This window comes from Schistocerca cancellata, chromosome 1 (assembly GCF_023864275.1).
Source record: "Schistocerca cancellata isolate TAMUIC-IGC-003103 chromosome 1, iqSchCanc2.1, whole genome shotgun sequence".
Lineage (NCBI taxonomy): Eukaryota > Metazoa > Arthropoda > Insecta > Orthoptera > Acrididae > Schistocerca > Schistocerca cancellata.
Genome location: NC_064626.1, coordinates 868,515,274 through 868,538,905, shown reverse-complemented (window position 1 = coordinate 868,538,905; position 23,632 = coordinate 868,515,274). Strand labels below are relative to the sequence as shown.

The 23,632-nt window shown below is 40.4% G+C and overlaps 2 protein-coding genes across 2 annotated transcripts in view; one reads left to right on the top strand and one right to left on the bottom strand.

Moving 5' to 3' along the window:
• The window catches only part of LOC126189843 (cilia- and flagella-associated protein 251-like), a 794,634-nt gene that overhangs the window by 748,261 nt on the left and 22,741 nt on the right, over positions 1-23,632 (bottom strand). The window lies entirely within an intron of this gene.
• LOC126189859 (uncharacterized) lies at positions 11,659-12,702 on the top strand. The gene is made up of 2 exons (XM_049930975.1): positions 11,659-11,899; positions 12,258-12,702. The coding sequence occupies exons 1-2, from the start codon at positions 11,747-11,749 to the stop codon at positions 12,657-12,659; spliced, it is 555 nt and encodes a 184-aa protein (XP_049786932.1). The 5' UTR covers positions 11,659-11,746; the 3' UTR covers positions 12,660-12,702.

The window sequence follows — 23,632 nt, the reverse complement described above, 5'->3', positions numbered from 1 at the left end:
AAAATTTTTTGTGCGGAGCACGGGGGCTATGTAAATAGCCTGTTTAGGTTTTTATTTTGGTAACACCACCTAGCGCTCTGTATGAAAATCACTGACTGTGCTGAGTGCAATCTTTGGCTGGTTGGCATTGTTGGAATATTCCCTATTGTAGTGTTGGGCAGTTGGATGCGAACAGTGTGTAGCTTTGTGCAGTTGGAGTTGAGCCATCAGCAGTGGTGAATGTGGGGAGAGAGATGGCAGAATTTTGAGAGCGGACGATTTGGACGTGTGTCCATCAGAAAGAGTAAATTGGTAATACTGGATATCATGAATAGTTAGTGCCTTCAGTAATTAGGATCTTTTATTTAGCTGGCAGTATTGGCGCTCGCTGTATTGCAGTGGTTCGAGTAACGAAGATTTTTGTGAGGTAAGTGATTCATGAAAGGTATAGGTTATTGTTAGTCAGGGCCATTCTTTTGTAGGGATTATTGAAAGTCAGACCGCGTTGCGCTAAAAATATTGTGTGTCAGTTTAGTGTTGATCAGAGTACTTAAAGAGAGAAATGTCTGAGCACGTTCAGTTTTGCTCAGCTGTTTGAAACTCAAATAATGTACCGGTAGAGGTTTTCCAGCACTGTCATTTATAAAGTTTTTTCTAAGGGGACGTTACGTAAGTTCTTAGAATCACGGAGCATGCCAGCAAGGGCTTTAACTCCATCATGTTGATGCCAGCAGTTTTCCTGGACCTGCAAAATGCGTAAACAAGATCTAGAAGAACAAACTTGCATACAGAATGCTGACATAGACGACCATCCCAGACATCTACGTCAAGATCCTGTATAATTTCCTCAAAGGTAGTACCTTCTTGGTTACTCAGCAAGGCAAACACTCAAGCTTACGTTGCATGTTGATGGGTAGCCCTCAGGGCTCTGTGTTGTCTCCCATTCTCTTTAAAATTTATGTTAGTGATATTCCAGTCATCCCACAGTGCCACCTGGTGCAATACGACGAGGATATGGCGCTCTATACGACCAGCTGCAACACAGCCCAGCTCACTGCTCGTCCGCAGAAACAGGTGGACGCAACATTCACCTAGATTTGTCAAATAAGATTGGCCTCAATGTTGCCAAACTACAGCAGTCTACTTCATCAAACGGCGCTCAATTCTCCCCCACAACATCACTATTGCAGGCGTCCAGGTCCCATGGTCCTAAGAAATCAAATGTCTAAGTATCCAGATGGATAAATAACTGCTCTCCCATCGACATGCAGAATACGTCACCCAAAAAGGACAGAAGCTGATAAAAGCGTTGTACCCACCGTTCAATAGCAGGGAACTGAACTTAGAAACCAAGCTGCTACTGCACTGGATGATTGTCCACCCTTCCCTCACCTATGGCTCCTCTGCATGGACCACAATTAGTTCCTTCCCAATGTAGACCCTCCAGCTCCTGCAGAATAAGGTGCTTTGGTGGATCCTGCACGCCCCTCCCCTCACGAGGGTTTTTACCCTGCATGAGGAAATAAACATGGTAACTCTGGAGACATCCATTCGGGAGAAGGCAAGCCGTCTCTATGACGAAGTGGATACCCTGTGTGACGCTGTCACTGGCTTACACCACATTGGCACCATGATTCCCTGGCACTGGCATCGCCACCCTGTTCCTCTCTCCATCCTCGAGGAATCCGATTCAACCATGGCTAATGATAGCCCTGTTATGGCCACTAATAAAGTGTCAGTCTTGATACGACCACTTGATATGTGTCGATCATCGCACAATCATATCAGTACCTATGAAGTTATGTTACCTATTGCCTGCTACCTTGAACCTCCATCGCCGGAAGTGGTATGAGACTTCAAGTCCCACCACCACACCTCCAACGTGCACTCCAATGATGTCATTGGAATGGCGTCATTGTAACATGAAAAAGGGCAGCAGTCTCCAACGGCGGTCACTTACCTGAAGCTGGCTGGACGATTTCGAGCCGAAATATTGTGGCAAGAAATGAAGATGATTCGGCTGCAATTCCGAAACCTCTTAAAACTTTCAGTTCGTCGGGAAAATGTTAAGAATCACATGGCTTTTTAGTTTTTCCGTATAAGCTTGGAATTTTCCAGATATAGCAACTGTTTGGAAATACTCAAAATTTGTAGTTGCCAAAACAGACAATTTGTAAAAGTGGTGATTTTTACTTACGTCCATCAGTGCGTTTAATTTTTCGCTATTTTGGTTATGGAAAAACACTGGATGTGTTGCTGTGGTATTGTAGGAGAAAATGCATGGTCCATTGTCACAAAAGCTGAAACGAAGCGTAGGTCTACTCTATGATGCCTCAGAATGAATGTGACATTATTCGTGAGTTTGATTAATTAGACACAACGACAGTCTTTTTATGTGCACGTGAATCGTTATTATTTAGTCCTTCAATCGAAACACTGTGAAAACGCTTCAGCTCTTCATTCTCATGTAAAAGACAACTATCACAACTGCACTATATACTAATATATTTCGTAGTAAGAAATGTGAAGCTGTAGCAGTTTAAAATAAAAATATTTATATAAAATGCATGTTTGACCATCAGCTGCTTTTATTTTAAACGCAAGTATCAATCACTTTTAGTCATGGACCATCTTCACAGATAAGGGTTAAAATGTTTAACTCTTATCCGTTAAGATGGTTCGTGGCTGAAACCAGTTGATATTTGAGTTTAAAAGTGGCTGAAACCGGTTGATATTTGAGTTAAAAATAAAAGCAGCTAATGGTCAAACATGCATTATCTACATTACTTGATGGCTGTTGACAGTCACCTTCCAAAAATGTTTTTAAAAAATTTGTACTTTAGATGGTTGCAGTTGTACAGGGATCGCATTTGTTCCAGCATCAGACCTTCTGGGGATCCATTTCAAGCTGTAACATGACAACCAGCTCTGTTGATGACTGTTAGTTGTAGTGATAATAGTGCGATTGCAATTACAATTAAGATTAAAGGAACTTAAGTAAAAAGTACTAAAAGAACTTTAAGAATCCTTCCTTACGAAGTCACCTCAGCTATATCACTGTGATTTTTCGTCTTAGAATCTAAATGTAGTGTTGACAGTAACACAGTATTAAGATTATTCTCAAACACATTTATCGATGAGCAATAGCAGCAATCGTTATTAAACAGAAAATAAGATATGAAAATAATTTTACGAAAAATTTCAAGAAAATAAGGCTGAAAGGACTTGATACTGCGCACTGAGTGATAGGAGCGGGGGGGGGGGGGGGGGGGGGGGACGACTGGTTTCTACTCCACGTCAGAATAAAGGTGCACAACGTACCGACAAATGACTTCGAATCAAAATATTAAATAGTTATGAAACGCCCTGCTCCGAGGTAGAACTGGTCATATACGTGGTAGTTGTTCTTGTGTGAATGTGTGTTTTCGATTTCGGAGGAAGGCCTTTTGACCGAAAGTTTAGATGTGCCTTCATTGTGCCTCATCGTCTGCTGCAAGCGGTCAGCAGCAATCTATCCTTTTCTGTGGTTCCATTCTGGGCTTTCCACTGTTTAAATACGTATGAAAGGACTAAATACCTCCTACAATAAAGCAGGACTATTGTTCACGTTACTCTCAGTGCATCTTTTGTCTCCATATTTTCGTAGACGGATACAATGACAGAGAAGTTAGATCTAGTTTGTCCATGGAAGCAACAGTAAGACGATTTTTTGTTCACTGGTGCGCCACTATCATATACCCGCCATTGCAAGAAGGCATACGATAGTGGTGGCGTATTTAATTTCTTACCGAGTCTGGAACACAGAATTTTTATTCATTACACTTCTATAAATGAGTGGATGACAATCAGTTCTCTGGGATAGGCTTTTTTTTTTGTCATCTATAAAATTTGTTAATTGTGACATGACATATACCGAAACTGACCAACCATTTGTATAAAAAATAGCAATTTCAGAGAGTTGCCACCCCCTTCCTCCCTCAGGTTTAATTTGAGTCAACTTCCTTATTCGATATATGTTCGTTATTAGAAGCATTGCTTTGCGTTTCATTGTGAAAACTGCTTTGAATGTTGCTTGGACTGATGGTGTCCGTCAGGAAGATCATCTAAGTAAAGAAAAGGCACATTTTAGGCGCGCATTTGTCAGATTATCATCCTTAAATAAAATTTTGTACATGGCTACACGTTCAGAGACCATGAATAGTTACAATTGAAAGAAAAACAGCCCTTAGTCACTATTTTTAACGAATTAACCGGGTTTCACTACTGCTAGGAGTGTCTTCCTCAGAATTTAAATCAAAGAATGGTCTATGTTCTATAACATGGTCACAGAATTATGACTAAAAACGTATGATAAAGTACGGAATCATCGTGAAAGGCTGGCGGTATTTATATGTCATTTATAAAATAACAAATATGCCAAAAGGGCATCAGTCACAAAGATATTTAAGATAAAGGAAACTGTGATGGCGAGCCACTAAGGGCTGCTCGTTACTTGCGTGGTGCAGGTTGCAAAAGGGAGTCCGTTTTGGCATATTTATTATTTTATAAATGGTATACTGGTATCTCGAAACCGGTTCATCTTTCGAAACTTTCGATTATTCGTAGTAACTGTCCAGTGTAGAGTTGAGAGGATCTTTCACGACACGTATGTGATATGGGAAGTTTTACATACTGGGAATATGTCAGTTCGTTCATCAGCGTAAGGTATGGAACGCATAGCGCCAAATTTCTGGAACAGGTGATACTTTCCTGATTGTGTGTCGGTTGCATCGGCGGCAAACATATCAGAGTGAGATGCCCGAAGCATCGGGAAGTTTGTAGGACAGTATGTTGTACATTGCAACATTTTTCAGACTTTCGCCTCTAGGCAATTCGGCAATAGAATTTTAATATATTTTCTTATTTCATTTTGGAATGATAATATTCACTTTATGTGCGCTGCAGTCATTTTCTGAAACTACAAAAACATTCTGGAAAAGTAAGATTTATCCAAATCTGAAAATATATTGGAAAGTACAACATGGTCACGTACCTATGAACAAATACTCTATCGCAATTTAAAAGCGTTGCAAACGAGAAAATCTTGTCATAATTGTACTTAATCGTCTAGCTGTTGTTTTATTATTCTACTACACACCAACAACAAGCAAGTGAAATCAAGTCAAGAACATGTACCATAAAAAAACCAGTTGCAAATTAAATAAGAACATTTTGAAACAGCAGCTATTGGAAACTACCACAGATTTCCATTTCCAGGACAGGGAAAATATTAAGACATGAAAGAAGCTCTGGTCATTTGAAGATGTCATGTGGTCCATGGTTGAAGACCTCCCCCGTTTCAAGGTACAGGATGAAGCATGACTGACGAAGTATGGCACAACCATTCAACAGTTATGCACCTAGTTATAAAAGTATACTGAATTTCACTAATCATAAAACTCTGTACTAACTGAAGAATTAACAGCATTCTCCAAATATACAGCACTTAAATATGTAGAACTCCTAATGTTTACATACGCTCCATGTATAGGTACATAAGGAAAAGCACCAACAAGCTATGCAAAAATTTAAAACCAATGATAATAATTATTAGCGTAGCTGCTGTAAGCGTCGATAAAGATATATTTTGCTACACCGGAATGCGAATAACAAATGATAAAAAAACTTCTTTAAATTTTTTGTCGATTAATAGACTATTGAGACTCTGTCTTCAGTTCTCAAGTGGAGATGATGTATTTTTTGTAGGATGTGTGTGGTAGCCATTTGTGTTGTCTGAATAACAATTATTAGTGGAACAAAACCAAGAAGCTATTCAGTTATCTTTCGCGCAATACGTAAATGTCATGTCACGAGTGCTGCCTGTATATAAGGAAGAAGTCCGATAAATGAAAATTACATTACCTACACGGTCAAGAATGATAAATTTTGCGGGGACGGAAGAAGAAGCACCAAACAGGAGTGTGTACATCTCGACTACATGGAAGTAAGTTCACTTTAAAACGGACTCAAAGGAGAGAAAACTATAAAAATCAAGAACTTGGGCATTAATTGAAAATAATCGATTTCCATTAATCTTTTTATTTATGTACCCTTTATTATTGCTATAAATTTGAACAACTGGCGACCTGGTAACATGACATTGAGAAAGCCATGTCGTGTAAATTATCGAAAATTATTTATGACATTGTATGAGATTTTTTTGCATGTACTAATTATTTTCAAATTTTCATGTGCAACATCACGAGACTGGGAGCAAAATAACCAGCATCAAAAATTCTTATGGATAAAGTAAGCAATTCAAAAGGGAATCAGAAGTGAAACCGGAATTTACGGAAAATCTTGGAAATACGCTGACTGTTTCATCGCAGCAAAGATAGGGCCGCTACGCAACCGCTTGCTTAGCTAAGCTTGGTAGCGTCTCCTGCGTAATAATTAGAAGTACCTTTCCGTAATTTCCTTTCCTAAACGCATTGTAGTGAATTTTTCAGAAATTTTATGTAATGAGTAGCGAGAGAAAAGTTTCAAATTTCTGGCTTATAACATTTTGTGCGTCATAAAAGTAGCTAAATAACGCTTGACGACACATAAATCGTAAGTTTAAATTCGCAAAAATAATATATTTCAATTTTCTATATTCAAAATTTTAATTTTAATATTCAAGCAAAATGGCACAAAAATCAATTTTCATTATTGCTGACAGTGGCGAAAACGCAATGAGCCAAGATGCCGTAAAATTGCAAGACAGAACATCTGAAGTACCAACTCCGTGTCTTCCTCAATCAGAAGTATTAAGTAGTTCAGAGATGAACATAACCGATGTAACAAGTGCTAGTGAGCTTTCACAGAGTTCTAACTTTGATGATACGTTGATGAAGATATATGAAACTACATCACGTATCTCCGCGAGCAACATTCTGCTCTCACAAGAAAATATAGAAAGCGAAGATAACATGATTTTGAGGACACGTTACCGTCACCTATCATACGAAATCCAAATGTCAATTTACAAAGTACCGTTGTTAACAACCAAAGTACATTAGATAGCAACCAAAACAGCGCACTTGCCGTTATACTACAAAACCTCGATAGCTTGAGCACAGAAATAAAAAATACAAATACCAATGACACCAATTTGCGTGCAGACATATATACAAAATTTGACAGTTGGTCGCTAAACCTTACCATAGTCACACAAGACATACACAACATAAAACACGAGCAAAAACAAGTTTTAAAAGATTTTCAGGATACAGTCACACAACAGATCAGTGATTTGACTAAGAATTTTCACGAGGAAATGAATGTAAAATTCAAAGACATGGAAAAACAGCTGAAGCAAGATGTAATTTCGAAAGTAAACAATGACATTACGGAAATAAAACAGAAATTAGACACTCTTAACGAGCAGAATGATAAAGCAGAGCAACAAATAAAAGCGATTAAAGACACACACACACACACAAACTTGGAAGCTACACAAACACAGTTAACTTCCACAGTAAAGAACATCTCTACCGTAGTGAACAAACTGCACAAGGATTACGAAAACATACCAATAGCTATTGATGAACTCACTTTAAAAGTAGCATCGCTTGAAGTCGAATCAGTCTGCGCCCAAAAGAAAAGAGTCAAAATTAGTGAAAAAAAATTTTTTTTTGGTCCTCAGTCTACTGACTGGTTTGATGCGGCCCGCCACGAATTCCTTTCCTGTACTAACCTCTTCATCTCAGAGTAGCACTTGCAACCTACGTCCTCAATTATTTGCTTGACGTATTCCAATCTCTGTCTTCCTCTACAGTTTTTGCCCTCTACAGCTCCCTCTAGTACAATGGAAGTCATTCCCTCATGTCCTATCATCCTGTCCCTTCTCCTTATCAGTGTTTTCCACATATTCCTTTCCGATTCTGCGCAGAACCTCCTCATTTCTTACCTTATCAGTCCACATAATTTTCAACATTCGTCTATAGCACCACATCTCAAATGCTTCGATTCTCTTCTGTTCCGATTTTACCACAGTCCATGTTTCACTACCATACAATGCTGTACTCCAGACGTACATCCTCAGAAATTTCTTCCTCAAACTAAGGCCGGTATTTGATATTAGTAGACTTCTCTTGGCCAGAAATGCCTTTTTTGCCATAGCGAGTCTGCTTTTGATGTCCTCCTTGCTCCGTCCGTCATTGGTTATTTTACTGCCTAGGTAGCAGAATTCCTTAACTTCATTGACTTCGTGACCATCAATCCTGATGTTAAGTTTCTCGCTGTTCTCATTTCTACTACTTCTCATTACCTTCGTCCTTCTCCGATTTACTCTCAAACCATACTGTGTACTCATTAGACTGTTCATTCCGTTCAGCAGATCATTTAATTCTTCTTCACTTTCACTCAGGATAGCAATGTCATCAGCGAATCGTATCATTGATATCCTTTCACCTTGTATTTTAATTCCACTCCTGAACCTTTCTTTTATTTCCATCATTGCTTCCTCGATGTACAGATTGAAGAGTAGGGACGAAAGGCTACAGCCTTGTCTTACACCCTTCTTAATACGAGCACTTCGTTCTTGATCGTCCACTCTTATTATTCCCTCTTGGTTGTTGTACATATTGTATATGACTCGTCTCTCCCTATAGCTTACCCCTACTTTTTCAGAATCTCGAACAGCTTGCACCATTTTATATTGTCGAACGCTTTTTCCAGGTCGACAAATCCTATGAAAGTGTCTTGATTTTTCTTTAGCCTTGCTTCCATTATTGGCCGTAACGTCAGAATTGCCTCTCTCGTCCCTTTACTTTTCCTAAAGCCAAACTGATCGTCACCTAGCGCATTCTCAATTTTCTTTTCCATTCTTTTGTATATTATTCTTGTAAGCAGCTTCGATGCATGAGCTGTTAAGCTGATTGTGCGATAATCCTCGCACTTGTCAGCTCTTGCCGTCTTCGGAATTGTGTGGATGATGCTTTTCCGAAAGTCAGATGGTATATCGCCAGACTCATATATTCTACACACCAACGTGAATAGTCGTTTTGTTGCCACTTCCCCAAATGATTTTAGAAATTCTGATGGAATGTTATCTATCCCTTCTGCCTTATTTGACCGTAAGTCCTCCAAAGCTCTTTTAAATTCCGATTCTAATACTGGATCCCCTATCTCTTCTAAATCGACTCCTGTTTCTTCTTCTATCACATCAGACAAATCTTCACCCTCATAGAGGCTTTCAATGTATTCTTTCCACCTATCTGCTCTCTCCTCTGCATTTAACAGTGGAATTCCCGTTGCACGCTTAATGTTACCACCGCTGCTTTTAATGTCACCAAAGGTTATTTTGACTTTCCTGTATGCTGAGTCTGTCCTTCCGACAATCATATCTTTTTCGATGTCTTCACATTTTTCCTGCAGCCACTTCGTCTTAGCTTCCCTGCACTTCCTCTTCATTTCATTCCTCAGCGACTTGTATTTCTGTATTCCTGATTTTCCCGGAACATGTTTGCACTTCCTCCTTTCATCAGTCAACTGAAGTATTTCTTCTGTTACCCATGGTTTCTTCGCATCTACCTTCTTTGTACCTACGTTTTCCTTCCCAACTTCTGTGATGGCCCTTTTTAGAGATGTCCATTCCTCTTCAACTGTACTGCCTACTGCGCTATTCCTTATTGCTGTATCTATAGCGTTAGAGAACTTCAAACGTGTCTCGTCATTCCTCAGTACTTCCGTATCCCACTTCTTTGCGTATTGATTCTTTCTGACTAATGTCTTGAACTTCAGCCTACTCTTCATCACTACTATATTGTGATCTGAGTCTATATCTGCTCCCGGGTACGCCTTACAATCCAGTATCTGATTTCGGAATCTCTGTCTGACCATGATGTAATCTAACTGAAATCTTCCCGTATCTCCCGGCCTTTTCCAAGTATACCTCCTCCTCTTGTGATTCTTGAACAGGGTATTCGCTATTACTAGCTGAAACTTGTTACAGAACTCAATTAGTCTTTCTCCTTTTACATTCCTTGTCCCAAGCCCATATTCTCCTGTAACCTTTTCTTCTACTCCTTCCCCTAAAACTGCATTCCAGTCGCCCTTTACATACTGCATTACCATTTCAATATCCTCATACACTTTCTCTATCTGTTCATCTTCAGCTTATGACGTCGGCATGTATATCTGAACTATCGTTGTTGGTGTTGGTCTGCTGTCGATTCTGATTAGAACAACACGGTCACTGAACTGTTCACGGTAACACACCCTCTGCCCTCCCTTCCTATTCATAACGAATCCTACACCTGTTATACCATTTTCTGCTGCTGTTGATATTACCCGATACTCATCTGACCAGAAATCCTTGTCTTCCACCCACTTCACTTCACTGACCCCTACTATATCTAGATTGAGCCTTTGCATTTCCCTTTTCAGATTTTCTAGTTTCCCTACCACGTTCAAGCTTCTGACATTCCACGCCCCGACTCGTAGAACGTTATCCTTTCATTGATTATTCAATCTTTTTCTCATGGTAACCTCCCCCTTGGCAGTCCCCTCCCGGAGATCCGAATGGGGGACTATTCCGGAATCTTGCCAATGGAGAGATCATCATGACACTTCTTCAATTACAGGCCACATGTCCTGTGGATACACGTTACGTGTCTTTAATGCAGTGGTTTCCATTGCCTTCTGCATCCTCATGTCGTTGATCATTGCTGATTCTTCCGCCTTTAGGGGCAATTTCCCACCCCTAGGACAAGAGAGAGCCCTGAACCTCTACCCGCTCCTCCGCCCTCTTTGACAAGGCCGTTGGCAGAATGAGGCTGACTTCTTATGCCGGAAGTCTTCGGCCGCCAATGCTGATTATTTATCAAAATTTAGGCAGTGGCGCGGATCGAACCCGGGCCGAAGACGTTTTGATTATGAATCAAAGACGCTACCCCTAGACCACGGGTGAAAATTTACCTCACTTTATTTCACAAGCTGAAGCAGGCACCAATACCGCAGCGGAAAAGGTAGTGTAGGAATGTAAATTAATCAATGATGTAGTTGAAAAGGTTATTCATCAAAAAGAAAATGACATTATCGACAAAGTGAACAGCAATTTGCAAGCTACAGAGAGTACAGGACACGGAACTACTTACAAGGGAACCTCCCCATCGCACCCCCCTCAGATTTAGTTATAAGTTGGCACAGTGGATAGGCCTTGAAAAACTGAACATAGATCAATCGAGAAAACAAGAAGAAGTTGTGTGGAACTATGAAAAAAGAAAGCAAAATATACAAACTTAGTAGTCCATGTGCAAGATAGGCAACATCAAGGACCGTGGGAGTTTAAGAGCGCCGTGGTCCAATACCTTCTAACATACAGGCCTCCCAGCCAAGACGAGTAGGCCATGTGACGTCACTTCCACTAGGCCGGTGGTGGAAAGACAGATTTTGCTACAACTAGCGCTGCTGGTGGCCAAAACTGGATATAATAGCCATACCAACCATGCAACAAAAGGCACCGGTAGAATGCATTGTTCGTTTAATTGAAAATGATTATATGAAGCACTGCAAGAAAAAGTAGCGCCGTTTACAAAGCAATATGCGATAAGAAATCTGCACTGTGAGATGCTGTGCTTAATTTGTGTGGATTTACCTTTAAAAGCAATTCGAAATTCTGTGTTTATGTTGGCTAACCTACCCGGGAAACAAAACTTGTGTTCTGTTTACTTTTAAAGTATAGTGGTTGATTCGTCGAAATTACATCTCCGTTTAACTCTGAGATTTGATTTAATCGTTCGAAATGGTGTATAAGTGTTGTGTTCCACGTTGCAGAAGAAATTACGAAAATGGGCCACGACTAGCGGTGTTTTCTTTTCCTAAAAGCACTGAACTACAGCAGAAATGGATATCGGCAATACATCGCAAAAATTTCCAGGTTACACAGAATTCGAAGGTAAGCTAAGGTTCTTTACAATTCAGTTAGATTGTCTCAGGGTGTGTGTTCTTTAATTTAGAGAGCGGGAGCAACTAATCACATATTTAAGTAGCACGCTCTTTAGATGTTCATTAACAACGTGAATTCGACTGATTTGATGCCCTTCTCTAGAAGATCAACTACATTACATACATTACTGAGTCACTGGAAAACTGATTTATTTTTCCAATAATAGCTTTAGCCTTTTAACCTGAAATACCGAGCGAACAATAATCGATTTGATCTGAAGATAACTGACACTAATCGCATTTGTTAGCATTAGTTCCGCTCGGGATTATTACATGTAGCTGATAAAAGATTTTATCATTATTTCAAGGTCTGCGAGCTCCACTTCACAGAAGACCTCATTCTGAAATATAGTGAATATTTCGGCAGTTCCACAGGGAAGAAATATTCTATGCCACTTCCAAAACCTCGCCTTAAAACAGGAGCCATACCATCCATTCTGCCTAACTGTCCGAAGTATCTTTCGTCAGCTTCTTGTTCGAGGGAAAGTGGAGATGAGAGACGAAAGGGTCTAGAAAATAGAGACTTAGAAATAGCTATTGCAGCTAGTGTAGCAACTCATGCTCAGTATGAACAGGAAAGACATTTTGTGGACTTTAATGGTTTTGTTAAGTGTTTAGTGGGTATCAAGCTGCCTAATGACTGGCATCTGATAAAGTCAGAAAGTTCCATAACTTTTGTTCTAATAGACGTCAAAGATATTTCTCAATAATTATGTTAAAAATTAATGACAGCCATATTGGCAGTAAAATGAAAAAGAGAAAACTGTCAACTGTAAAGTAGTTTAGAATAAATTTTGTGACAGGTTAACAAACATTTACATTTCATTCTCTCCTAATTCCTACTTTTCTCTACTTGATGTGTGTAGCTGCATTGCTTAAAATGAATGTGCATAAAATTAGGCCTATATTCTATTTACAATGATGTCATACCATTATCAAGAATATTCTGTTACATATTTGAGAGTTTTGATGAGAGAGACAGACAAAGGTGTCAAACTTACAAAATCCCTGATTTTGCTTTGTGGGTTAAAGGTTAGAGTAGATTCAGTTTTTGTACTGTAGACTCAAAAATGATATGAGTCTCATGGATGTGGGAGATGTCAGAAGATATAACATAAAAATATAGGACACTTTAATATAATACTTCCCTGATCATTTTGCCAGTAGATTGTCAAGATATCCAGATACTTTACAGTAAACTGAAACTGCTAATATCTACAGAATGTACACAGTCAGAACGAAACATAATTATACACTTTTATTAAATATATCATACACAAATTACCTAATCTTGACTGTTGTGGCCAAGTGCTGTCAGAGCTTAAATCTAACAGACATTTTTACTTCAGCTGTTCTAACAGTCCCTGTTAAAAAAATTCATCTGTAGAGTACAAACGGAGTTACCTACCAAGAAGCTTTTCAACCTGTGCTTTATCTTAAATCAAGTTTTTAATGGTTGCTGGTAATTTATTGAAAATGTACATTCCTGAATATTGGACCAAGGTAAGTGATTTTAGGTCTTTATGTAGATTGTTCTTATTCCTAGTATTGGTACTATGTATTCAGCTATTGGTTGGAAGTAGAGACCTATTGTTTGCAACAAATTGCATTAAGGAATAAATATACTGAGAAGCAGTGGTTCGAATACCCAGTTCTTTGAGTAGATTTATACATTATGTTCTTGAATATACACCACAAATGAGTCTTATTTCACGCTTTTGCATTGTTTAAATGAGCGTTTGTAATTAAACTTTTCACTGCGACAATATCTCCAATACCTATGCGATCATTGAAGAGCCATTCATGCCGCAGTGAATTACATTTTTGTCCCAGTAATAAACTTATGATCACTACAATAATTTCGTCATCCTGTCTGTTAACTGTTACAAAGTATCTCCGTTAGTGTCATTTACTGACTAATGGATCTACGTTTCTGTAGCGACGTTTTTTTTAACAAGTAAGTCAGATTTTGCATACGATTTTAAACACAACAGAAGGAGATCACACTGCGTTGTAATCAGTGTGCCACATTGCGCGCGATATCATACAAGGACGGCACAATTTCTCTGTAAAGGGCAAATTTAACAATCAGTGAATTTGTTGTGGTTTCACGAAAGAAATACACGTTCATCGGCTCTAGCGCACAGGCTGTCTTGCAGCGGGAGAAGGTGTTAGCCTAGCGCTGATGACGTCACAGTTCCGTCGTGAGGCCTGCGTATCAGAAGGTGTTGCGTGGTCCCGAGGTCAGCGTGACCCGCTGTGGAACTAGAGGTCCTTGATTCAAGTCTTCCCTCGAATGAAAATTTTACTTTCTTTATTTTCGCAAAGTTACGATCTGTCCGTTCGTTCACTGACGTCTCTGTTCACTGTAATAAGTTTAGCGCCTGTTTTGCGACCGCACCGCAAAACCGTGCGATTGTTATTGAAGGCCCGAGCTATATTTGCTGGCTTCATATTGCCCACGGAATACATCTCACGTATTTAATGCACTCTCGTCCAAAGTAGTGAACAGTCAACTGCCAGCCAGGGAGCCTCGTTAGCAGGAATACTCTCTCTTCCGTGCGCTGTAGTCGACTGACGTCGTGTGTTTCGATGTTTGTTTAGGTGTGGCGTCCCCATACTACGGCGCAGTTACCTTGCATCGAACGGACGGACGGACAGATAATAATTGTCTGAAAATAATAAAATTAAACTTTTCGGTCGATGGACGACTTGAACCAAGGACTTCTCGTTCCGCAGCCGCTCACGCTAACCACGGGACCACGGCGCTCTTGAGCTCTTATTGTCCTTGATGTTACATATGTTGCCCATTGACTACTCAGTTTGTATATTTTGCTTATTTTTTCATAGTTTCACACAACTTCTTCCTGTTTTCTCGATTGATCTGGATCCAGTTTCTCAAGGCCTATCCACTGTGCCAACTTATAACTAAATCTGACGGGGGTGCGATTGGGAGGTTCCCTTGTTAGGTGAAACTGATACAGAGACACCAGTTGTACACATAAACAAAGTACCAGCCACAGAAAACCAAAGTAATGTATGCACACAGATCATTGCAAACCCTACAAACATTGCCAGTAGTAATGACAGAACGCAGACCGTAAGTTTACAGGGCATAACACCAGAACCAGTACCTACGGCAAATGTAAATAATTATGACAGCTGTGTAAACACAGCACAAAATGTAAACAGCTTGTCCACTATATTTGCTGACGAAGGTCTATTAAGACACCGTAATTTCCAACATTTACGAGTGAAGGTAAGAAGATGAACCCTGTTGTATTTATTAATGCTTTTCGACATGTGTTTCCTAGAAATTGGACGGAAGCACAAAAGGTCAGGTTTGTTGATGGGTACACGCAAGACGATATACTTTTGTCGGCGACCGACGTAGCTGAGCGCTGTACCACATATTTACAATTTAACGGGCTTTTCGTGACAAATAATGGTCAGAAGCCGTACAGGAGAGACTTAGGCGAGAAATTTTTAAGCCGCTCCCCCCCCCCCCCCCCCTTTTAATAGCAAATATGGTAGTTTGCAAAGATATTTTGAGAAGTATTTCAACAAAACACATTATTGGACGAATCCTATTTCTCATGTGGATGTTTTAAAAACTTTAAAAAGTCGTTTGTTATCACACATTCGTAAAAAGTTAATTACTACACCTGAGCACGACACAGAATATTTTCCATTCATTTTAGATTCAATCGACCTAATATATGAAGAGAAAGTAGTAACAAATAGGGCGTCAGACAGCCAGACACCACAACAACATAACTTGAATGGTCAATAGAAAAAGCCAGACACGAACACACAGCAAAGGTGGTACGCGCAACCGCAAGGATAAATACACCGTGGTAATGGATACGGGAATGGAAATGGTAGGAACATGAGATTTAAACAAAACTTTCAGTATAACAGGAGCGATTACCATCCCCAAGCTAATTTCAATCCCTCCTCTCAAAATTATGCACCTAGTGTAAATGAAAGTCAGCCGCATCGGTGGCCGGTGCACGGCAACAACAACAACATACAACACATCGTACCGCAGCCAACCTTTGCGCAGCCAACCTTTGCGCAGCAAAACCACAATACGGCAACATTTCACAACAGCCATATGAACACACGAGAAAGCATGTTGCGAACTGGAAATGATATACACTGGAGAAACAATCACACAGTTCAACTGACAGAAGTTGTCCCGTGTACCGAAGTACACTACTGGCCATTAAAATTGCTACACCACGAAGACGTGCTACAGACGCGAAATTTAGCCGACAGGAAGAGGATGCTGTGATATGCAAATGATTAGCTTTTCAGAGCATTCACACAAGGTTGGCGCCGATGGCGACACCCACAACGTGCTGACATGAGGAAAGTTTCCAACCGATTTCTCACACACAAACAGTAGTTGACCGGCGTTGCCTGGAGAAACGTTGTTGTGATGCCTCGTGTAAGGAGGGGAAATGCGTACCATCACGTTACCGTCTTTGATAAAGGTTGGATTGTAGCCTATAGCGATTGCGGTTTATCGTATCGCGACATTGCTGCTCGCGTTGGTCGAGATCCAATGAATGTTAGCAGAATATGGAATCGATGGGTTCAGGAGGAACGGCCACGTATCACTAGCAGTCGAGATGACAGGCATCTTATCCGCATGGCTGTAACGGATCGTGCAGCCACGTCTCGATCCCTGAGTCAACAGATGGGGACGTTTGCAAGACAACAACCATCTGCACGAACAGTTCGACGACGTTTGCAACAGCATGGACTATCAGCTCGGAGACCATGGCTGCGGTTACCCTTGACGCTGCATCACAGACAGGAGCGGCTGCGATGATGTACTCAACGACGAACCTAGGTGCAGGAATGGCAAAACGTCATTTTTTCGAATGAATCTAGGTTCTGTTTACAGCAACATAATGGTCGCATCCGTGTTTGGCGACATCGCGATGAACGCACATTGGAAGCGTGTATTCGTCATCGCCATACTGGCGTATCACCCAGCGTGATGGTATGGGATGCCATTGGCTTCACGTCTGGGTTACCTCTTGTTCGCATTGACGGCACTTTGAACAGTGGACGTTACATTTCAGATGTTTTACGGTCCGTGGCTCTACCCTTCATTCGATCTCTGCGAAACCCTACATTTCAGCAGGATAACGCAATACCGCATGTTGCAGGTCCTGTACTGTCCTTTCTGGATACAGAAAATGTTCGACTGTTGCCCTGGCCAGCACATTCTCCAGATCTCTCACCAATTGAAAACGTCAGGTCAATGGTGGCCGAGCAACTGGCTAGTCACAATACGCCTGTCACTACTCTCGATGAACTATGGTATCGTGTTGAAGCTACATGGGCAACTGTACCTGTACACGCCATCCAAGCTCTGTTTGACTCAATGCCCAGGAGTATCAAGGCCGTTATTACTGCCAGAGGTGGTTGTTCTGGGTACTGATTTCTCAGGATCTATGCACCCAAATTGCGTGAGAATGTAATCACATGTCAGTTCTAGTATAACATATTTCTTCAATGAATCCCCGTTTATCATCTGGATTTCTTCTTGGTATAGCATATGTAATGTAGATGCCTCATTCAAGTCGCCATTGCAGAGAGAGAGAGAGAGGAAGTATAATACTGAGGGAAATTTACTGATAAGGCAGAATTTTAGGTGCTTATGTATTTTTGAAGTTGGAAGCGCCAGAATGTAATATTTTGATGATGTTACTAAAGATGAAGCAGTACAGTGACAAGAGAGAATTTTAGGTGCTTACACATTTTTTGGTAAATAATATAGGTGTCCCCCCATGAACAATGGACCTTGCCGTTGGTGGGGAGGCTTGCGTGCCTCAGCAATACAGATAGCCGTACCGTAGGTGCAACCACAACGGAGCGGTATCTGTTGAGAGGCCAGACAAACGTGTGGTTCCTGAAGAGGGGCAGCAGCCTTTTCAGTTGATACAAGGGCAACAGTCTGGATGATTGACTGATCTGGCCTTGTAACACTAACCAAAACGGCCTTGCTGTGCTGGTACTGCGAATGGCTGAAAGCAAGGGGAAACTACGGCCGTAATTTTTCCCGAGGGCATGCAGCTTTACTGTATGGTAAAATGATGATGGCGTTCTCTTGGGTAAAATATTCCGGAGGTAAAATAGTCCCCCATTCGGATCTCCGGGCGGGGACTACTCAAGAGGATGTCGTTATCAGGAGAAAGAAAACTGACGTTCTACGGATCGGAGCGTGGAATGTCAGACCCCTTAATCGGGCAGGTAGGTTAGAAAACTTAAAAAGGGAAATGGATAGGTTAAAGTTAGATATAGTGGGAATTAGTGAAGTTCGGTGGAAGGAGGAACAAGACTTTTGGTCAGGTGAATACAGGGTTATAAACACAAAATCAAATAGGGGTAATGCAGGAGTAGGTTTAATAATGAATAGAAAAATAGGAATGCGGGTAAGCTACTACAAACAGCATAGTGAACGCATTATTGTGGCCAGACAGATACGAAGCCCACTCCTACTACAGTAGTACAAGTTCATATGCCAACTAGCTCTGCAGATGACGAAGAAATTGAAGAAATGTATGATGAAATAAAAGAAATTATTCAGATTGTGAAGGGAGACGAAAATTTAATAGTCATGGGTGACTGGAATTCGGCAGTAGGAAAAGGGAGAGAAGGAAACGTAGCAGTTGAATATGGATTGGGGGTAAGAAATGAAAGAGGAAGCCGCCTGGTAGAATTTTGCACAGAGCACAACTTAATCATAGCTAACACTTGGTTCAAGAATCATGAAAGAAGGTTGTATACATGGAAGAAGCCTGGAGATATTGACAGGTTTCAGATAGATTATATAATGGTAAGACAGAGATTTAGGAACCAGGTTTTAAATTGTAAGACATTTCCAGGGGCAGATGTGGATTCTGACCACAATCTATTGGTAAAACTGAAGAAACTGCAAAAAGGTGGGAATTTAAGGGGATGGGACCTGGATAAATTGACTAAACCAGAGGTTGTACAGAGTTTCAGGGTGAGCATAAGGGAACAATTGACAGGAATGGGGGAAATAAATACAGTAGAAGAAGAATGGGTAGCTTTGAGGGATGAAGTAGTGAAGGCAGCAGAGGATCAAGTAGGTGAAAAGACGAGGACTAGTACAAATCCTTGGGTGACAGAAGAAATACTGAATTTAATTGATGAAAGGAGAAAATATAAAAATGCAGTAAATGAAGCAGGCAGAAAGGAATACAAACGTCTCAAAAATGAGATCGACAGGAAGTGCAAAATGGCTAAGCAGGGATGGCTAGAGGACAAATGTAAGGATGTAGAGGCTTGTCTCATGAGGGGTAAGATAGATACAGCCTACAGGAAAATTAAAGAGACCTTCAGAGAAAAGAGAACCACTTGTATGAATATCAAAAGCTCAGATGGAAACCCAGTTCTAAGCAAAGAAGGGAAAGTTTTGAAATGTGGTGCTACAGAAGTATGCTGAAGATTAGATGGGTAGATCATATAACTAATGAGGAAGTATGGAATAGGATTGGGGAGAAAAGGAGTTTGTGGCACAACTTGACTAGAAGAAGGGATCGGTTAGTAGGACACGTTCTGCGGCATCAAGGAATCACCAATTTAGTATTGGAGGGCAGCGTGGAGGGTAAAAATTGTAGAGGGAGACCAAGAGATGAATACACTAAGCAGATTCAGGATGTAGGTTGCAGTAGGTACTGGGAGTTGAAGAAGCTTGCACAGGATAGAGTAGCATGGAGAGCTGCATCAAACCAGTCTCAGGACTGAAGATCACAACAACAACAACAATATAGGTGTACGAATGTGAGTAAATAATATTGGTAAATAAATGGTAAGTAATATAGCTGTGTACGCGTATGTGTGTAGGTGTACACACTTACGTAATTTTGATAAATAATCGAATCCTTTTGAACACGACACCAGTTAAGATGAAGCTCACATAATTTTCTTTAATGTGGAAATACTGCAGCATAATTGAGTACTTTTGAAAATGATGCAAAAAAAATCGGATAATTTTGAATACGGTGAGCTACTACAAACACTTTTCTGTTTCGTTTTAGGTAGGAGATACTGCTCTGTCATTGGATGTTTCATTTCATCAAACGCAATTTTTTTTCCAAATTATCCTGTCACCGCCATCTTCGTTTTGTTTTACTATATGATTTTTTGTTTCGTTTTAATGAATGCTAGCAAGCTTTTTTAAAATAATTATTTGGCACGGTCTAATTGGGAGATAAGCGATCTTGTGTGTTGAAGGTGTGGATTCAGGAAAACCTTCATAAACTAACATCATAAGTATAATTTACCTTGATTACTAGTTTTGGCCTGTCCTCAGACCATCTTAGATCCGAGATCTAGAATATTAAGAGTTTTTCTGAATCCACAACTTTTTTTGAATACTTTCAGCACCGCTAGGCTGTTTCATTTTTAATCGACGCAAAATATTTTAAGAAACCTCCCAACACAGTCATCTTGCATTTTTTAGTGCTATGATTTGATGTTTTGTTTTTAATGAAAGCTAAAAATTTTAAAAAATGCACGCGAGAGACATTTTGATTTTTTTAAATTTTCTGCCATTGCCATTATGGAGTTTTAAAATCAGAGCCAGTATGATGTCAGTGAAAAAGGGGCATAGCTTCTGGTCTCATGATGATTGTGTCATAGATAAGTTAAGAGTAGCTTGCGACATCATGGGTAGGACACTGACATGCTCAATCGACGTCACAAATATAAAGGAAGTGATCCAGAAACACAGCTCTACTGCTGATGTAGAAATACCAATGGATGCTTGAAGCATGGTGGAAGGCAGCCTAGAGCCCTACAACTAACTACCTTTTAATCATTTGTAAAATAACTATCGAACTCGGCAATGCTTCGCAATTACTAAACATGTATGGTAACTAGATACATGTCCTAATCTGGGACATTCCTGGAAATTGTGTCAGGAAGCAAATTCCGGTTCTTCACCTCAAATTCACCCATTTCATGGTATGGAACTCTAAATTATGATAAATCATATGTGGAGCTTGTTTCCAAAAGGTACCAAATCAAAAAAAAATCAAAAAATGATTTGGAGATGGCAGCCTCTTCTTGTTAGCCTGCTGGATCTAACAAGTAAATATTTTCTTGCAAAAAGTACCAAATCTCTTATACGGAGATCATCAAATCCAGCATTTTAAATCAAAATATACCAAATCCCTCTGAACTTTCATAGCAAAAAGTACCAAATCCTCTTGCACTGAGTGATGCAAATAATATTAATTGTGTTCAATTGTTTTGTGAGAATTATGCATCTCAAAGCAAAAATTATTGTATTTTATTTCTGTTCTATGTGACTGCATGACAATATGTATTTCACATTGAGTGGTTCTTTCCTAAGGATGGTCTTTCATACATGCCTGGGGATAGGTCTTTCGGTACTGAAAACAAATAAGAAAGTAAAAAACTAAAAAAATTTGGAAACTTGAAATTGTAATGCTCCCAGAGGAAAACAACAATGTATTTGAGACAGTAGGAACACTTCACTCCCTGAATTAAGATTCTTTCTGGGTCATTTGGTAAGAACTGTCAAATATCAGTTCCAAATAAAAAAAATCTTCAAAATCAGTGAAGTTAAACGTCTGACTATCCACCATACATTAGCATTGGTTGGACTGCATGCTGCATATGCAATGACACCAGTGTGCAAACACAAAATGTTCTGAAGTGGGGTGGGATTTGAACACATCTTTGCCTCAGGTTAAAGATTTACCAAATAGTAGTCCTGTACAACAGACAAGGAAGAATGACTTGGTGCATCCACATTCTATTGGCTATAATATGCCCAATATACAAGGAGGGAAGTAAAATGGAATATGGTACCTACAGAGGAATCAGCCTGTTGAATGTAACGTATAAGGTACTGTCCATCATTATCCTCAGAAAACTGCAACCATTCATAGAGAACAACATAGAGGAGTACGAAGCTGCCTTTCGACCAAACTGATCGACAATAGATCACATATTCACACTAAGACAATTGATTGAAAAACACTGGGAATATGATAAAGATATCTAAAGCCTGTTCGTCGATTTGCAGCGTGCATATGATAGCATCCACAGGAACAGCCTATACAATGCAAAGCGTGACTTCAGAATTCCTGAGAAGCTAGTGAGAATGGTGCAAGCTTGTATGGAAGGGTCGAAGGCAGCAGTACGTTTCCTAGGAGCCACATCAGAAACATTCGAGATTGAGACAGGCCTCAGACAACGGAATGCTCTCTCATGTGTTCTGTTCAATGTCATCTTAGAGAAAGTAATAAAAGAGTGTAGGCAACAGGAGTAGGCTGGAGTACAGATGGACGGTAACTTAAATTGTCTAGCATATGCAGATGACATAGTACTACTAAGTGCATCAAAACAAGAGTTGAAAGGAAAGTACCAGAAAATGGACAATTATGCACAGAATCGAAACAAAACAGAATTCATGCAATTAGGAAGAAGACAAGCGCAGGAAGGATTTCTTGAGATAGATGGCAAGAGGTTCAAGACAGTACACCAGTGCAATTACTTGAAATCTTGGTTTACCACGGACAACAACGTTAAAATGGACAGCAAGGAAAGAATAGCAGTGGGAATGAAATGCACACTTTCCCTCAGAGAGACGCTCAGCTCTGAATCGATCTCAGTGAACACTAAGATGAAAATCTACAATACAGTGATATGCCCAGCAGTAATGTACGGTTCAGAAACATGGAGCATGACTAAGTTAGAAAAGGAAAAACTATTAATATTTGAAAGAAGAGTAATGAGGGAGATATGGGGACCAGTTTTAGATAAAGGAGAATGGAGAAGGAGGAAAAAACTAGGAAACCTACCTTCTGATGAAACAACCAACTATCCTACAGAACATAAAGAGCAAAAGAATACAATGCGTGGCCCTTGTAGCCCGTATGCCAGATGTAAGACAGGCGAAGATGGCACTAGAGGGGAAACCAAACACCAAACGTCCCATTGGACGACCAATGCAGTGCTGGATGGACGACCTGGCGAAGGACCTAGCAGCTGAAGACACCTGGAGGAACCGGGTACAAAACAGTATGGAATGGAGGCAGTTTGTGGAAGCAGCACGTGGTTTTCAGGGCCTGTGATCCCTGTATTTCTATCTATCTATCTATTTGTATCCACTTTCTGCAGTGGTCTATGAGTTGAAGCAAAGCCCTTTTTACAAACATGTTGTAGAGGATAACGATGTATGAGTAGTTAATGAAGATGGAGACAGTGGTAACATACACTCCTGGAAATGGAAAAAAGAACACATTGACACCGGTGTGTCAGACCCACCATACTTGCTCCGGACACTGCGAGAGGGCTGTACAAGCAATGATCACACGCACGGCACAGCGGACACACCAGGAACCGCGGTGTTGGCCGTCGAATGGCGCTAGCTGCGCAGCATTTGTGCACCGCCGCCGTCAGTGTCAGCCAGTTTGCCGTGGCATACGGAGCTCCATCGCAGTCTTTAACACTGGTAGCATTCCGCGACAGCGTGGACGTGAACCGTATGTGCAGTTGACGGACTTTGAGCGAGGGCGTATAGTGGGCATGCGGGAGGCCGGGTGGACGTACCGCCGAATTGCTCAACACGTGGGGCGTGAGGTCTCCACAGTACATCGATGTT